Source organism: Acanthopagrus latus, chromosome 21 (genome assembly GCF_904848185.1).
Source record: "Acanthopagrus latus isolate v.2019 chromosome 21, fAcaLat1.1, whole genome shotgun sequence".
In the NCBI taxonomy this organism is placed as follows: Eukaryota; Metazoa; Chordata; class Actinopteri; order Spariformes; family Sparidae; genus Acanthopagrus; species Acanthopagrus latus.
Genome location: NC_051059.1, coordinates 13,328,291 through 13,344,429, shown reverse-complemented (window position 1 = coordinate 13,344,429; position 16,139 = coordinate 13,328,291). Strand labels below are relative to the sequence as shown.

At 41.0% G+C, this 16,139-nt stretch overlaps 3 protein-coding genes across 7 annotated transcripts; 2 read left to right on the top strand and 1 right to left on the bottom strand.

Moving 5' to 3' along the window:
- Positions 1 to 3,830: 3,830 nt before the first annotated feature.
- Positions 3,831 to 8,710, top strand: cdcp2 (CUB domain containing protein 2). Its single transcript, XM_037083504.1, has 5 exons — positions 3,831 to 4,249; positions 5,229 to 5,570; positions 6,805 to 7,158; positions 8,084 to 8,262; positions 8,371 to 8,710. Exons 1-5 carry the CDS (start codon positions 3,853 to 3,855, stop codon positions 8,674 to 8,676), a joined length of 1,578 nt encoding a protein of 525 aa, XP_036939399.1. The 5' UTR covers positions 3,831 to 3,852; the 3' UTR covers positions 8,677 to 8,710.
- Positions 8,711 to 8,723: 13 nt separating this feature from the next.
- On the bottom strand, positions 8,724 to 11,355 carry tceanc2 (transcription elongation factor A (SII) N-terminal and central domain containing 2). 2 transcript variants are annotated; one of them, XM_037083511.1, is made up of 4 exons: positions 11,170 to 11,355; positions 10,650 to 10,791; positions 9,888 to 10,081; positions 8,724 to 9,219 (listed from the first exon to the last, which is right to left on the bottom strand). In XM_037083511.1, exons 2-4 carry the CDS (start codon positions 10,765 to 10,767, stop codon positions 9,031 to 9,033), a joined length of 501 nt encoding a protein of 166 aa, XP_036939406.1. In that variant the 5' UTR covers positions 10,768 to 10,791; positions 11,170 to 11,355; the 3' UTR covers positions 8,724 to 9,030. The 2 variants fall into 2 exon arrangements, with proteins under 2 accessions (XP_036939406.1, XP_036939404.1); XM_037083509.1 differs by having other exon boundaries at positions 10,886 to 11,354.
- A 798-nt stretch (positions 11,356 to 12,153) lies between these two features.
- On the top strand, positions 12,154 to 15,476 carry tmem59 (transmembrane protein 59). 4 transcript variants are annotated; one of them, XM_037083507.1, is made up of 8 exons: positions 12,154 to 12,389; positions 12,612 to 12,717; positions 12,920 to 13,020; positions 13,130 to 13,282; positions 13,416 to 13,488; positions 14,177 to 14,294; positions 14,434 to 14,551; positions 14,726 to 15,476. In XM_037083507.1, exons 1-8 carry the CDS (start codon positions 12,234 to 12,236, stop codon positions 14,876 to 14,878), a joined length of 978 nt encoding a protein of 325 aa, XP_036939402.1. In that variant the 5' UTR covers positions 12,154 to 12,233; the 3' UTR covers positions 14,879 to 15,476. The 4 variants fall into 4 exon arrangements, with proteins under 4 accessions (XP_036939402.1, XP_036939400.1, XP_036939403.1 ...); XM_037083505.1 differs by having other exon boundaries at positions 13,130 to 13,294; XM_037083508.1 differs by having other exon boundaries at positions 12,155 to 12,389; positions 12,920 to 13,014.
- The last annotated feature ends 663 nt before the right edge of the window (positions 15,477 to 16,139 follow it).

Sequence of the window (16,139 nt, the reverse complement as noted above, 5' to 3'; positions counted from 1 at the left end):
AGCCTGAACTAAACAAAAAACCCCCTGAAACATGAGTTATAAATCCAACCAGCTGCGACGCAAACATTATGGATGAAACACTGTGTTGAAGCTGAACAAAAAGCAGCACAGAGTGACTCAGGGTTATCCTTGGGCTCTTTTCTGCAGAAACACACCATGCATTAAAAATATTAAGAGACAAATCATGCTAAGACACCTCATAGGACTGGGTACACTTGGGAAGGACATGGAGATGTTCTGCCAAAGCTGCGGGCTACGTCGGAAACATTAACTTTTTACTGTCCTGTGACATATATGCTTATGTATTCATCTCATTTCCCCCTGACTGTCAGGGGCTTTAGAGAACATTCATCAGAGTGAGCGGTTACCAACAGTCCCTCTATACCCGGAGCAAAATCTAACATAATCTGTCCTGATGTGGAGGAAAAAGATGTTTTGTAAACAGATTATGTTTTATTAAAATTTTATCAATGCTGGAATCAGTTGCCGTCTTGCGTTTTCTGGACCAAAAGATGCCAGATGTCATAGCTGTCAAGTCACCCTCGCCCACAACAGCACAGCTCAAATCCAAACCACTTATGAGTCAAGGTGTAAACTCATTTATTTTATAGTTGCTGCTGAATACAACAAACTGTAACAAAGTCCCCATTGTATGTATTTTTGGACCAAATTTATTCAATTAAGCTCCAAGTGCCAGCCCTGGTCAGGCAGCTGCTATTTGTATGACTGAAGTTCTCCTTTATTCTGCTGGAATTTTCCAGTTCTTTAAACCATATATTTTTTTTTTTTAATTTTTATTTATTTATTTATTTTTTACAGTATTTACATGCTAATAGGTGATTTAATTTCTCCAAACAAACGATATCTTTCTGGAACACATTTCAGCACTGCCCAGTACCCACATCCTTGAACAATGACAAGCTTTCAGAGAGGACAGAATTAAAATTCAAAGGCAGGGCGGTTCATTTGAGTTCCAGGAACCGCCGTGTGAAAAACACTTGACTGATTTTAATCACATTCTTATTTATTTCAGCTTAGTGCTCGGCATGACTTTTTAAAAGCCACTGGTGATTTCCGCTGTGTTTTCATGGTGCAACAGCACCATCTAGCAGGTCTCCTTTGGTTACAGCTTTGATCACTGAGGCCATTAGATATTCTCTCTAAAAGCCCTGCTGCCTTCACAGTACCACCAGAATAGCAAACATTTATTTGCAGAATAGGGTTTTTTTTTTTTTTTGCTAAGAGTACTTTATCTCCCTGTCTGTAAAACATTCCACTAAGTCAGGATTATTGTTGTCGACATGTGTCTGCACTACTCAGTTACACCACTGCCAAACCAGGGGAATGAGTCACGGCGTGTGAGTGGCATTCGGCAAACACGTCAAAATCTCTTTCTGTGCGTTATTGCAGCACTTTCCTCGGAAACACACACTACAGTGAAAATAAAATGCACATTAAAGTCACTTGCGTCTTTGAGAGAGATTACCTCGCTTCGGAGGAGTCAGACTGCAGGACTTCTTCTCTGTAGCTCAATTAGCTTGTAATGAAGCATTTATATATACATAAAAAGAAGGTGCACTGCAAAATAGGCAAACCTGCAGAGGAGAATTCGAAGACTGGTACCAGTGTGCATGATTTTATGAGGCAACTTTATTTCACAGAGCTCAGCTTCTTGGTGAACTACATTTTTGGACAGCTGCAATTACTTTAGTGCACAAAACATGTGCTTAGCTGACAAAAGCTACAATTGCAGATGCCCACTCAGAATTACAAATGCCATGGGTTTTGAGCGTGTTATCATGAGAGATGTCATTTTTGTCCTACTCAATTATAAGCTGCAGGCGGGAGCCTCAGTGCAGACAGGAACCATTCTGCACAGATTTTATTTTTGATATTTAAGTACATTATAATCCAAATGTTTAAACACTTGAACACAGATGACCACTTATAGTGAAGCATTGGAGTGGTGCTGATACTGATAAGAGGTAAAACAGTGGCAAACAGCTTAACTGTTACTTGGCCTTTTTCCTCCTGTTTCCACACTTTGTTTGAAGCTGTTGTCTCCTGGCCATAGCCTCATATTCAAAGAACACATATGAGAGTGGTATTGATCTTCTCATCTAACTTTTGGCAATGAGGAATGAGCATGCTTTTCAAAATGTCAAAGCGTTTCTTTAAGGTCGAAGTCCACCCACTAACGTTTTTCCAAAACGCTCTCCATCTGAGCCAACTTAGAGTTTATTTTATTTTCAAACGACTGCTTCCAAGATCAAGAATTAAATCTTACGCTCATTAATATTTCTGCACTCATTAACACTCTCAACCCACTTGATGCATCATATCGCTCGGCAAACTGCTCTCTGTTACTGTGGCTCTCACTATTTGCTTCAAATGATCTTTTAATGTTGCTCTTAAGGTTTTGCTGCTTTATTGTCTTGTCGCCAACATCTGGATTTTACACTAATGTTGTTAATTTTATCCTGTTATTATAACCGTGGTCTGAATTTTATTTTATCTGCATTTGATTTATTGTATATCTGTTACTCGGCGCACTTGTGAATGGGGGTTTCTCCCCTCAGTGTGTTCACCGAGGGTTTAAGAGAGACTCAGGATACAAGTGTTCAACACTAAACATTGTTACAGCAGAAATTTTTTGTTGTTGTTAGCGCCTACATTACTTCTGACAAATTATTACAAGCCCTGGGCTTTGTATTTACAACAGTGGTTTTGCATTCAGAAACTGTGTGTGTGTCTACATAACATTGCTTTAAGTTTCAGCAACATTTTTAGATTTAAAAAAAGGGAGAAAAAAAAATTATCACAAGTTTAAAACATCATGTGTATCTACAATTAAAAGTACGACCAGGAGGACTTAAAGATATGATTAAATTGATTTAAATAAGGTAAAACTTAAAGAGGTTATATGTTATGGCAGCATTAATGTTTTCTGTTGTTTGATGTGAATTGTCAGTTTGGAAAAAAATGGCCTTTTGATTAAAAAGTTGGACTTGTGACTGTGAAAATTAGTCAGAACTATAAGCAAATTAATCAAATCGATTTGAGAACAGAGATTTTCTATGAAACAAGAAAAGCAGAGTCTCCACAGTGCGCCTGACTCCGTGACATCGATAGTTGTGGGATGTTCTCTCCCTCACGTCGCTCTAATGAAGCCATTTATATAAGTGACAAATGTGATCATCATGCTCTCTTTCTTCCTGGCTCTTTTATCAACTCCACTTGGAGCTAGTGTTTGTGTGTGTGTGTGTGTGTGTGTGTGTGTGTGTGTGTGTGTGTGTGTGTGAGACCATCATTAAAAATGTATAGCATCTCTCCAAACAGTGTCCCGACAAGCCACTCATGCTCATTGGATATCAGTCATTAAAATTTAGTGAAGAGGGCAAAAGCGTGGCCTAGGCAGGTATCAGGTTCCTCATTCAGGCCGCGGATGAATTTTTCAAAGTCCTATTACCTCTACAAGCACCGCTGCTGATGTCTCAAGGCTGTGCGCTCTGACACTGCCGGTGTCTGTCTCTGCCGGTACTGTAGCTGAGGCGTGACAAAAGCCGAATCAACAATAACAACATGAGTCTCAGGGTGGCCATACTGATTCATTTACTACTGCTTGTTGACAAGGCTGATGCTAAAAAAGGTGAGTTGCAATTTGTTATCTTGATGGAGCATAGCTTAAATTTGATGGAAGCGCTTTGTCTTGCAGGTACTGTATATACAGAGAAAGTGGGAGCTCAATTGTTCAATGTCAGCATGTAATACACTTTCAGAGGCTGTTCCAGCTTGCTAGAAAATCATCAAATAAATAAGTAAGCAAGGAAAGAGCCACAACTATCACCCTGTATGTGTACCCTGTTCTTTTCAGCTGAAACTAAACCTCTCTCGTTACAAGGTGTCAAATGTGGTGGAATCCTCTCTGCACCATCGGGCAATATCTCCAGTCCGAACTTCCCAGGCCTGTATCCCTACAACATCGACTGCTCCTGGCTAATCGTGGTGGCAGAGGGTTCCTCCGTCCTGCTCACCTTTCACCACTTTGAGCTGGAGTACCATGCCAGCTGCGCCTACGACTACATCAAGATCTACAATGGCATATCTGAGGACGAGGGGAACCTCCTCGGGATATTTTGTGGCGACATCTCCCCGCCACAGTTCACCTCATCTTGGAACGTCATGTCCATCATCTTCCATTCAGACCGCCACGTGGCCCACAGGGGTTTCAGTGTTGGCTACAGGAAAGGTAACTTGCTGTATTTGATGCAACGTGACGTGGATCAGTTGAAAGTCTGCCCAAAACCTGAGTTGATTTTTGCTGACAATACTATAACTCGTGGATTTTCGCTCAAACTTGTTGACCTCTGCCTCGCTGGAGTAGATCTTACGAAGACATTATACAGAAAGAAGAGGCAGTAGTCATGCTTGTGAATCTGTGAGGTATAGCTGAGCTTTGGGATACCAGGTATGCTATCATCATATTAATAATGATAGCACGTTTATGATTAAAGGGAGAGCCCAATGCAAAATCAGTTATCATTTGTAGAGATGTCTGCCTTCTCTCAGATATAATGGAATTAGACTCACATTGTTGAGCATGATGCAGCAATTTTTTTTTTTTTTTTATAAAACTCAACAGCCCAAGTAGGTTTGAAGTCTTAGCTAGCTACATTACAGCTCAGCCGTGGAGGTCACCAGTAATGTTTAGCTATATCCTGCACCATCACATGCAATCACAGAACCCAGAACCACAAGTAAATCACTCCTCCTTCTGTGCGGTGATAAAGCTTGCAGGTGTTATTCGGTAGAGAGAAAACAGTTCCTACATAAAACTGCTCACAAGAAGGTCTGTCGAGGAACCAGGTCACGATTTCTGGTAAAGAAGCATTGCCTAGTTTTACAAATGTATTTTCTGGCACATTGAGCATGGAAAGCCGCGTTCCATCTAGTTCCAATATATTTGAGAGAAGACAACTTGGCAACTCACATCAAAAAAAATCTAGATGGAAAAATTGCACAAAAGAAAAAGGCGGAAACATGTTCTTTTGATTGTCCCTTTAAGGTACTAAAAGGTTTAATATCTGAGTTTAGCTTATTAGCATGCTAACATGGAGTTGCTGTTTTTCAGACAGCCCCACAGAAGTGTTTCTCCTCACAACCCTCTCTAGAGGTTGTCTTATTAAATATAATCTCCTTTTTAAAAGTTTACTCTCTATCCTCTCTAGATATGTGTGGCGGGGTCCTAACTGGCCTGTCAGGTGTTATCTCCAGTCCAGGCTACCCTCAGGAGTACAGCAACGATGCTGACTGCTCGTGGGCGATCCACGTATCCAACAACAGCGTGGTCACCTTGGTCTTCTTGGACTTCCAGCTGGAAAACAATGAGGGATGTAACTTTGACTTTGTTGCCCTGTTCGATGGCCCGACGGTCACTCACCGCCACCTGGGGAAATACTGCGGGGCAGATAAACCTCCACACATAGTCACCACCTCCAACCAGCTTCTGGTAGTCTTCAAGTCCGACTTCAACATTGGTGGACGTGGGTTCAAGGCTTACTATTACTCAGGTAGGAAAGTTCGGTCCGATTACTTGTATTATAAGAACATCACTCTGCAGTAGAATAAGATTTCAGTATTTGACCCTGCTTGCAGGATTTGGAGTTCGAAGGAGTCCTTCAGTTCTTTAGTTCAGTTGCCAATGTTACATACTATGACTGTCAGACGTCTGGGGCGACAATCACATCATCTGTTTATTCACAGAAAACCTATTCATTTCGCTTGGAAGAGAAAGGCTACCATGCAATTCAAGGACCTGTCCTCAGTGAAAACCATTGCCTTAATATTTAACTTCAAAATAGTCTGTGATGAAGTAATGAACACCTACAGATATGCTTAGCGCTATGTAATGAACATAAAATATATAAAAAATAGAGAGAAAAAAAAAGCAGAAGCCATGGTCAAGCTGATGTCGGTGGTAAGAAGAAAAGGTGTCACGTTACATCATGCTGAAAGTGTGAAACGAGGAACATGAATGACCTTGAATATGGCACAAAAGATCCTGTCTGTTGATAAAATGAAAAGTGAACACCTCAATTCAACACAAAGAACTATTTCAGGCTAAAGCACAATTTGTCATCCGCCTTACACCATCCCCACCAGAAAGGTCTGCAAAGTGAAAGTCCTTGAGTGGTCCAGCCTGGACTTGAATCCAATTGAAAAGCAGCTGGATAACTTTCAGACAGCCGAACACAGCCAGTCTGAAAAAATCCTCAAAAAAACTGCCACAGAAGGATGTTGACACAGATAGTTTGCTGCCTATATAAGTCACCAATTTTCACTTTTTCGGTATTTGTAATAGTGAAAATTACCTCTCCTTTCAATCCATCCCTGAATTCAGAATCTCAAAATTAAAAACATCATGCCTTTAAAGTATTGGGAAAATATGTGCATTTGTGCAAAAGGAGTCAGATGAGAAGGTTGACAACACTCCGCAATCTGTGCATACAAAGCTACAGCTAGTAGCTAGCTAGCTTAGCACAAGCACTGGAAACAGCTAGTCTGGCTCTGTCCAAAGGTAACAAAATCCCTTTGCTAATCATTTATTTACCTAAATTTTGGCCTGGCGCAGTGACCAGGCTAGCTAGCGCCCAGTCTCTTTTTCCAGTCTCTACGCTCAGCTAAGCTAACTGTCTAAGATTGATACAATATAAGAGCCTTTATCATCATCCACCTGTGTACTTGAGGTAAACAAATATATTTTCAAAAGCTGACTAACTTATATAACACAATGTACTCAAACAGGTGAATGCCAGCAGGTTCTGTCAGCTGTAATTGGCAACTTCAGCAGCCCCCATTTCCCAAATATCTACCCCAACAACATCAACTGCCACTGGAGCATCACACTAGCAGCTGGGTACCGCATCAAACTTTTCTTCCCCGTCATGGACTTGGAGGACCGCAACAGTCTGTCAGACGAATGCGACTATGACTCGGTTGCAGTTTACGATGGGGACAGTCAGACGGACACCCTGCTGGGACGCTGGTGTGGCAGGGAGCAGCCTTCCTCCCTCCTTTCCAAAGGCAACAAGCTGCTGGTGGTGCTCAGCACAGACAGAAATGAAGCCCACAGGGGGTTCACTGCTTCTTATCTTGGAGGTAAATGTTATATATATATATATATATATATATATATACACACACATATATATACACACACACATATATAAACACATCATCATCATTCACATTTATAACCTATAGAGTATTAATTCCACTTAAGATGAGTTTCCATCCAAATTATCCCAAACTTTCGGTCCATCTGAACGTGTGCTTTCTTCTGAAATAAAATGCTGTGAGTACTCAACCAATCACAAGTGCTCAGCTGCAAGCCCCAACAACAAAGTTCCTGTGCACTTAAAAAGTACTACCCCCGGAGCACGGACTTTTAGGGGGTAACCCAATGTCCCCCGAGCTTAATTTGTATCCTGCACCCTGCCGGGGAAACACACTGAGTTCCTCCTTGGGTGCCTACTCCCTGGGGAAAGTTCCATTTCAAGTTGGATTGTGATTAATGTGGGTGCCAGGTTTTGAAAAGGATGAAGGATGTGTGGAATAAAAAGGCAGTATCTTTGAGTTTAGTTTTCTTTTTTTAAACTGAGAGTGTTCTAGGGATTTAATGCTAGACAAGTGGACTACTCAAAACCTGGTGCCTACATCACCCAATAATGGAGAATATGCAGCTTTCTCTGGACCAACAAAAGGCTATTATTTTTGCATATTTTATTATACTCCTGTGAACACACTTTGTGTAAAATTGGTGGCGTTACCCTTTAATTTGTACCCTGGTCCCTATGGGAGAAACACACTGTGTTCCTCCTTTGGTTCCTAGGCCCTGGGGAAAATTCCTGCTGTGGAAACTCAGCCTGAATCTATCAGGGCAGTCCATTTAAATCGTGATCTCTCTACTTCTCTAGTCTTCAGGACATTAAGTGTTTCTAAAATATCTACCTCTACAAACAACTCTCTTATATATGCTGCTCTTCAAAAACAAGTGTGACCTGTCCTTTTCCTCCCCTCAAAGTGGTTCCTGTAAACATAAGCTGCACAAGATCAGAATTCACCATTCTGATACCCCAGCGGTCCCTACCTCAGCTGGACCGTGAGAGCATCTACCTGGGAAACCCGACCTGTACGGCCCAGCTGACCGCCACCTCATACAAAATACTTGCTCAGTTTGTTAACTGTGGTACAGCTGGCCAGGTAATTAGCCACAGTCTGAGATCCCTGGCAGAGCACTGTAACAGGCAATGATTTACGATACTTAAGCTGTTAAAAACGCTGATATGTCTAACTCCTGATCCTTCACAGAAACATCGGAACATCACCGTGCTGGTAAACAAGCTCTACATCGATTTCTCTGATGGGAAGCAGCAGAATGTGCAGGAATACAAAGTGCAGTGCGATGCCCTGCGGAAGATAGCATCAGTGTCCATCATTTCAGCAGAGGAGCGTCGTCTGGAGGAACAGGCCCAGCAAACTGAGAATCACAGCGACGGCCAAGAAGGGCAGTCTGAAGCCGAGCCTCACGACCTGAGTGATATTGTCTTCATAAGCATCTGTGTTCTGGCTGTTATTCTCATGGTGATAGCTATCATTTGGCTTGTGCTGCTTTAGTACATGTGTACGGGCTCCTCTGACAAAGAAAGGACTCCAAACACTTGTCATTTTCAATCATATTTTGTATAAAAGTGTTGACCAGGAGTATAAAAAAGGAATGGCATCATCATCATCATCATCACAACAATAAATTACATATTCTCGACAGTGATTTAAATGCATAAAACAGTGTAAGGTTGCTGATGTGCCACAGGGTGTAAAAGTATTTTATACATTTTACAGAAAATGAAAAAATATCTTTTAAAAATGATTAAAAAAAAAAACAATAAAATGTGTATGCATCAAAAAAATTTTCAAGTAAAACATCCATATGTCTTCAATATGTAGTCAAAGGTTTTGCTTGGTTATCAGTTATTTCTTGTATTTAGAAACCAGCTGGTCAACTGACACTGCGTTTTCCTTCACTTGAGCTCTGATCTCAGGGTTGTGTTTGAAGGCAAACACCAGCGCTCTGATAGTCCGTCTGTATGAGCTGCTGACTAACCGGCAGCTCTGGTGAAACACCTCTCTCTCAATGTTGTCTATGAGACCAGAATCCTCCTGTAAGTCAGAGAAGGCGAAAAAGGAACATACATGAGCAAACAGACAAATAAAAAGATATCCATGGACCTTTAGCCTACATACTGAATTACTCTGACTTGAGAAACAAGATGAGGAAAAGACAGTTCTTCTCAGAAATGAGCGGTGGGTGGTGCAGTGGTCGTCCATCTCTGTGAGTTAACCCTGTCACAAGCTGACTACCTGTCGGGGTGTGCCCGGCCTCTGTCCTAATGTCAACCGGGCTGAGAAGTGGTTACAGATAATGGATGGACTGAACGTATATCAGTTGAACTGAACATTAGAAAAAGTGCCATGTGCTGCACAGATCATGTGTGCTGAATTTTAAGTGGAACTTATTGATTTTGTAAAGGTCTTAAACATCTACAACACACGGCATGTTTTCTGATCAGGAAGGAACTATTAAAGCTTTGAGAATTTACAATTCATGTAAGGTTTATTTTACTGATCCCTGATACAAAAACAAAAATCAATATAATTGACCACACACTGTGACTGTCACGTCTCCGCTTATTTACTGCATATACCCACACACTATTAAGTAAGGTAAGCGGAAAATGAATTGTAAGCTACAAACAGAGTAAACAGAATGAGTTGAACACAAAGACGTTTGCTATCACAATGAGCTTGGCTGAGACACTTTTTCTCACCTTGACCTCCAGGGCTTCAGACATTAGTCTTCTAGCGTTGCTCCGGAGTCCTTCAGATTGTTTGTCAGAGCGCACTTCAATAGACGGCTTATTGGAATTCTCCTCGATGAATGTCCTCCAGTCGGTGTAAACCTTTGCTGCCATTGAACTCACCTCAGGGTCCAGATGCTTTCGCATTTTGTTGACAGTGTGACCTTAGAGGGGAGAGGATTTCACACTGTGTTGAACTAATTAGGCGAACTGATTAAGGGGCTGGTATGCATGAGGTAAACACAATTTTAGGAGCCGATTCCCCTTTTGATTTATAATGCTGCTTAAGCGATGCAATGATAGCCAATTCAGGAAATGTAACCCTGCATTTTGTTCAACTTATGAGCTGTCCATTCTTTATTAGTTTAAACTGACTTGATGTTGTAAAGTCTGTGCCACATCGTGAGTACAACGATAATAACAATAAATGCTTATGCTTTCAATGTGAGACAAAACTGGACTTGGGTGCCAATGCCAACACCTATATTAGGAGGCGAAGAATTTGAATATCGATATATCGGCGTAGACATACAGGTTTTTTGCAATGATCCCTCAAATGTGGTCAACAGAGGCAGGGTTTTCATATCAGTGCATACCAGGCAATATTATCTCAGTCTGGCTCTGCTTTCATGATCAAGAGAGCATTATGTCAGTTGCCAGAGCAATACATCAACATACCATTGAACCAACTGTTAAATAACATCTTAACATAAAGATTTTTTTTCACTCTACCTATTTTAGTTGACTTCAGCACCTCCCTGGATGGGATCTTCTTGCTCAGGTCTGTCAGGGCACTCAGCAGGTTGTCTTTGCTCTGTTCTGGTAGCTCCAACATGGACTTGTAGCGCATGATGTCCTCAATCACAACCACCCTCTGTAAGAAACACACGGGAAATGTATTAATAATTAAATCTGTCAAACATTAGGGTTTGCTGGATAATGATTTAGAAGTGGGACTGGTGGCTCACCCGTAAAGATTCAATTGTAGCTTGTTTGTAAACCTTTTCGTTGCTTTTCGATTTTGTTGGTGTTTCCCCCTTTGGGAGCCGGACTACAAACTTGTCCATCGTCAGATAGAAATTAACAAGCTACCTTAATGTGCTGGTTGTTTTTTCTCTTTTGTTTTTAATAGTGAGTAACGTTAAACGACAAACTAAGTTCAGAAGATGGTTACTCCGCAGACAACCAGTGCTGTTATTAGCTGTTAGCTACCTGGCGAACTTTAGCTAGCTAGCCACCTCTAATGTATTACCTGCTTAAAACTCGAGAAGTTAAATACATTGCTGGTTTGGTTTTAGTCATTCGTCTGTACTCGACTAATTGACAGCTGCCTTTATGACCGCAAATATGGCAAACATGTTTGAGAAAGCTAGCTACAACTGAGTGGCTAAAGGTAAATGGTAGCTACTAATGTTACCTTCAGGTACTGTCGGAAATAACACGATAATGGATCTAACCAAACAATCTGTGAAATAAGAACATTTGCAGCCATTTCAGTACACACGATACAGTAATCAAGAACTAATCAATGGTATGAATCAGCTGGAAAAATAGCTAAATAATAACAATGATGACACCCTCAGTTATTGTGATATAATTCTCACAGTGAATTATTTATATTATTTACGTAATTTCATCTCCATTTTAGCCAGTGACACCTTTTCATACTGTCATTATTACCAGTCCCGTGTTGGCTTATGTTCCTGCCATTAGTTAAGTAACTCTTTACTCAAGTACCAAATTACATTTCTTATTGAGTGAAATCCTATTTTACATCTCTAATCAGGAATCAGCTGATCAGGCAAGTTTCACTTGTGTGTTGCGAGTCAAATTGAAGAGTCAAATTATGTATTTCACAGTCAAATGCAGTTGTTTGGATTGATGTGCAGCTACCAATGTGTGTGTTTAATGCTGCTTACCTCTTGTTATGAATATGCAGAAAAATATGTGTCCAATTATAAAAATAAAATAAAATGACTTCAAATACCATGTAACACAAACAAAGTTGTATGCATAAAAGTGTGACCTAAGATAGCCACAGACAGAATAGCAAGTTCAAAGCCAGGATAACTAGAAATATTTAGTTCAATAAGATAACGAATAAGGTGTTGTCACACTGTTTATCGTTTGAATACTTCCATAATTTGAACATGGAATTACGATAACAGAGCCTGTCTGTACGAGCATCTATTAAACACAACAAAACATCTAACTAACAGTCTCGCGTGGTGTAGAGTTCCCGCGAGACAACAACCCCGATTTAGGAGGAAGAAGAAGAAGAAGAGTGTGTTGTTTGTTTGGGTTTTCGCAGGTAAAATGGGGACTTTTACCTCCTCTGTCTGCACTTTTGGACTTCTCGCACTGCTTGCGTGCACGTTTGCGTCTTCGGATGTGTTCGACAGCGTCCTGGGAAACACAGCATCCTGCCATAAATCCTGTGAAATGACGTACAGTTTGCACACATATCCGCGGGTGAGTACTCGTCTCGATGGGCAAAGTAAGGTCTGGTAGCACAAGCTAGCTAACCTAACGTTTAGTGACTTAGCGAAGCAACAGCCTCACCTTCTGTTTAATTGCGTGTTTTTTTCTTGCCACCGAGAGCCTGTTATTTGTGCAAAACTAGAATGTGCGTCATTGTTTACGGATACTGTTGTTTGTCGAGACATTCAACTGGTCCTTCGGGTTGTGTTGCAGGAGGAGGAACTGTACGCCTGTCAGAGAGGCTGCCGTTTGTTCTCCATTTGTCAGTTCGTTCGAGACGGCGAAGACCTGAACCAGACCAAATCCGAGTGCGAATCGAGTAAGTTACACCCTGAGCGCTTCATGTCTAATGTAATTCCCCTCCTCACGGTGTCCTGGCCTCTGTGGTAGCGCTCGTTATCTGTGTAATCGCAACCCAATAAAGCCGTAACCACTGTTCATGCACACAACTTGCCCCATGTCTTGCGCAGCCATATTCCATAACAAATTAAACTTGCCTCAAACACCTATTTGTCCCGCAGCCTGTCGTGAAGCCTACAGCCAGACTGATGAGCAGTATGCCTGCAACCTGGGTTGTCAGAACCAGCTTCCATTTGCCGAGAAAAGGCATGAGCAGGTACAAGTATGTAAAAACAACAACAACAAAAAAATCACTCAGCGGTCTGTATGGATATGGACTTTTCAGTATGATGGAGAACAGTGTATACATGTTTTGCTGCTTTTTCTTTCAGTTGGAGGCCATGATGCCCAGGATTCACATGCTTTACCCTCTAACCCTGGTCAGAGGGCTTTGGGAGGACGTGATGAATCAGGCCCACAGCTTCATCACCTCCACGTGGACGTTCTACCTCCAGGCCGATGATGGCAAAGTTGTCATTTTCCAGGTTGCGGAAAAAGTAGATGATTCGTTCTAATATTCAGAAAAAAAAAAAAAACACATTTCATCTGGTAACTGTGTGCTGATATGAGGATTTAATTAACACTCTTAAATATGCAGTTTTGTCTTCTGCTTCACAGACTGAACCACAAGTCAAGTTTTTCTCCCAGTTTCAAGTGGAAAAAGAAGATAACGAGGAACCACAGAAGAGCTGTAAGCCCTCTACTCAGTTTTATTAACCTCCACTTAAAGTGAGTGATGTGAGTTTCTTCATGGGCACTGTAGGTTATTTTCAGTCAATCCCACATACACCATCCCGCTGCCATAAATACTCACTAGTGCACTTAATATGTATTTATCCACAGCTAAAAATAATGCACACCAAATAATAATCAACTACAGAGGGAGCTGATGGCCTCCAAGGTTCAAGACTGGGTTAAATTAGAAAAGAAATGGTTCATCTGACATCAAAAGCTCTTATAGTCCTTTCCAAACAGCTACGCTGAAAGCTGGATGTCAAAGAGTATTCTGTATTGTGTAAATATTAGGATAGTTGTGTACATACACGTCACTCCTTGAAGACGTTGATAGTGTTTCACTCCACTGTTCACATTAAAAGTGATAGACATAGTAGTGTATAGAATGAAAACTGAGACCCAGAGAGAGAGCAAAGTTAAAACCCTGACTGCTTTCTCACCAGCTTGTTATACTGTATGTCTGACCAATCGTGACATGAAGTGAGTCTGAATGTGAGATTTTTCGGAAAACAGTGAAAAGCATGAAGAGATAAACTGACAGATCTTTTTTTTTTATTGTCGTTTTCATGGAGTTTGGTGTGTGTGTGCGCGTGCGTGCGTGCGTGTGTGTGCGCGTGTCAAGTAATTTTTGTTCTCTCTTTAAGTCCCCGGGCTGCCAGTTTACAAAGAATACCACCGCACTTTAATCCAGGAGAGGGACAGAGACATGACGGGGGACCGCAGCTACGACGATGAATACAACCTCTTCAGCTGTCTTTCAAGGTCGGTTAGCACACATTTATCTACACTGTCAAGGAAATTAAACTTTTTCAAATTGCATAGTAATGCATGACATTAACAGCACAAGGATCTAATTCCAGTGGAGCCACAGAGGGCTTACTGTTTGTGCTGTCGTCTACAGGAACCCTTGGTTACCAGGGTGGATCCTAACCACAACTCTGATCCTGTCTGTGCTGGTCCTGATCTGGATCTGTTGTGCCACTGTGGCAACTGCTGTAGACCAGTACGTCCCTGCCGAGGTATGTGATGTCCTGTCTTTATTTTTTTTTCTTTTCAAGAGATTTGTGTCGCTTTGGTAAACATCAATTCAGATCAATTTATAGCATCCAGACTTTCTGCTAACATGACTGGCTGTTGGATTTAGTTTTCATACTTACATCATTACTTGTCGTTTTTTTTTTTCTTCTCTCCAGAAATTGAGCATCTACGGTGACAAGGAGTACATTCGGGAGCAGAAACTGACCCCATACCCAGCATCCTCCCTGCTGATCATCACCTCCAAAGGGCCAGAGGAAGAGGCCGGGCCGCTCCCCTCCAAAGTCAACCTGGGCCAGTCCGACATCTAGAAGCCAAAGCTGTAGCAGAGAAGGGATGTCCTCCTTTATGAATAATCTTTAGTTGATTTTTATCCTCTGGCACGAGACCCCGTGATTCTTGTGGTCTAAACAGGAGTAACTACTTGCCGAAAATTTTGTATTACTGATATATCTCGTCTCCCCTTTTTTTTTTTTTTTGAAGCTTTTAAAACTGAAGTGATGAAAAGGTTTATTTTCTGTATATTAGTACATTGAGGCATTATAGTATAGTGATAGGAGTACAGGTAAAAAATAGGTTTGGGAATTTTTCTTAAATTTTTTGATGTATGCATTTTGGTATATGTTGGTGTGCTTATTTTGTTGAAATGAACTATTTGTGACTTGAAGTGATGCAGGTTTCACCCCAGACCCCCTCAACTTTTGGTAAATTGACCACGCTAATATTGCTCCCTGTTTGTTTTCATGTTTCTACTGCAGTGATTTCCACATATTGAATTTTACAATAAAACTCTACGCTCTTAATCTTAATTAACAGTGATGGTACGTACAGTAGGCCTTTCCTGCTTTACTGTTGTCTGTTCTCTCTAAAGGTGACTCAGAATTAAACAAAATGGAGTAAAGCGCTTGACATGGGTGTGTCATTATTTGCTGTAGATTACTCGGGGTCTATCATCTAACATTGAATTTCAACACACATAGGTAGCAAGTAAGGATAAAATTAATCTGCAATCATTTTCAAGAAAACAAAATTTAAAAAATAAGCTGTCAATCATAGAAATGCCTTCACTTACTGTACATGTTTTGAGCAATATTACGTGCAGGTATGTTTAATGCTCCTTGTTACTGTAAAAGACTGAGTCATCTAGCTGCTGAGAATGGCCCTAGTTTACTGTGTGATGACAGTCTGACCGCTTTATCACTCTAATCTCTGTAATGAGGAAGTAGACTGAGGGCTTGCGGGTTCAGTAATGCAACATAACAGGATTTGGAATTGAAAGTTCTGATATTGGGATCTAAAACGGATCCTCTGCTATCTTTTATAGTATATTATTGTTTTATAATATGCTCCTTTTTCACTTTTCCTAACCTGCTGTTATCATGGTGTCTTGTTATTTTGCTGTAAATATGCCCAGAAGTAGCTCTTTGTCAGTTCAATTAACCTGCCACCAGGGGCCCAAGGGCAAAAACATGACCTGTTGTATTTACTCCGTTTTTCAACTCCGTTGTACAACTTTTCTGTGTTGGACTTGGAATACCACCTAACCTCCAGGTTTGCTGTGTGGTAATTTGA

Excerpts from the sequence above, each read along its gene's own strand:
- tmem59 (XM_037083505.1), top strand. The coding sequence starts at position 12,234 with ATGGGGACTTTTACCTCCTCTGTCTGCACTTTTGGACTTCTCGCACTG. Across the intron at positions 12,390-12,611 it reads GTTTGCACACATATCCGCGG|GAGGAGGAACTGTACGCCTG; the intron begins GTGAGTACTCGT and ends GTTGTGTTGCAG. Across the intron at positions 14,552-14,725 it reads ACCAGTACGTCCCTGCCGAG|AAATTGAGCATCTACGGTGA; the intron begins GTATGTGATGTC and ends TCTTCTCTCCAG.
- tceanc2 (XM_037083509.1), bottom strand. The coding sequence starts at position 10,984 with ATGGACAAGTTTGTAGTCCGGCTCCCAAAGGGGGAAACACCAACAAAA. Across the intron at positions 10,792-10,885 it reads CTACAATTGAATCTTTACGG|AGGGTGGTTGTGATTGAGGA; the intron begins GTGAGCCACCAG and ends TGTTTCTTACAG. Across the intron at positions 10,082-10,649 it reads GCTGAAGTCAACTAAAATAG|GTCACACTGTCAACAAAATG; the intron begins GTAGAGTGAAAA and ends CTCCCCTCTAAG.
- cdcp2 (XM_037083504.1), top strand. The coding sequence starts at position 3,853 with ATGTGTACCCTGTTCTTTTCAGCTGAAACTAAACCTCTCTCGTTACAA. Across the intron at positions 4,250-5,228 it reads CAGTGTTGGCTACAGGAAAG|ATATGTGTGGCGGGGTCCTA; the intron begins GTAACTTGCTGT and ends TATCCTCTCTAG. Across the intron at positions 7,159-8,083 it reads CACTGCTTCTTATCTTGGAG|TGGTTCCTGTAAACATAAGC; the intron begins GTAAATGTTATA and ends CTCCCCTCAAAG.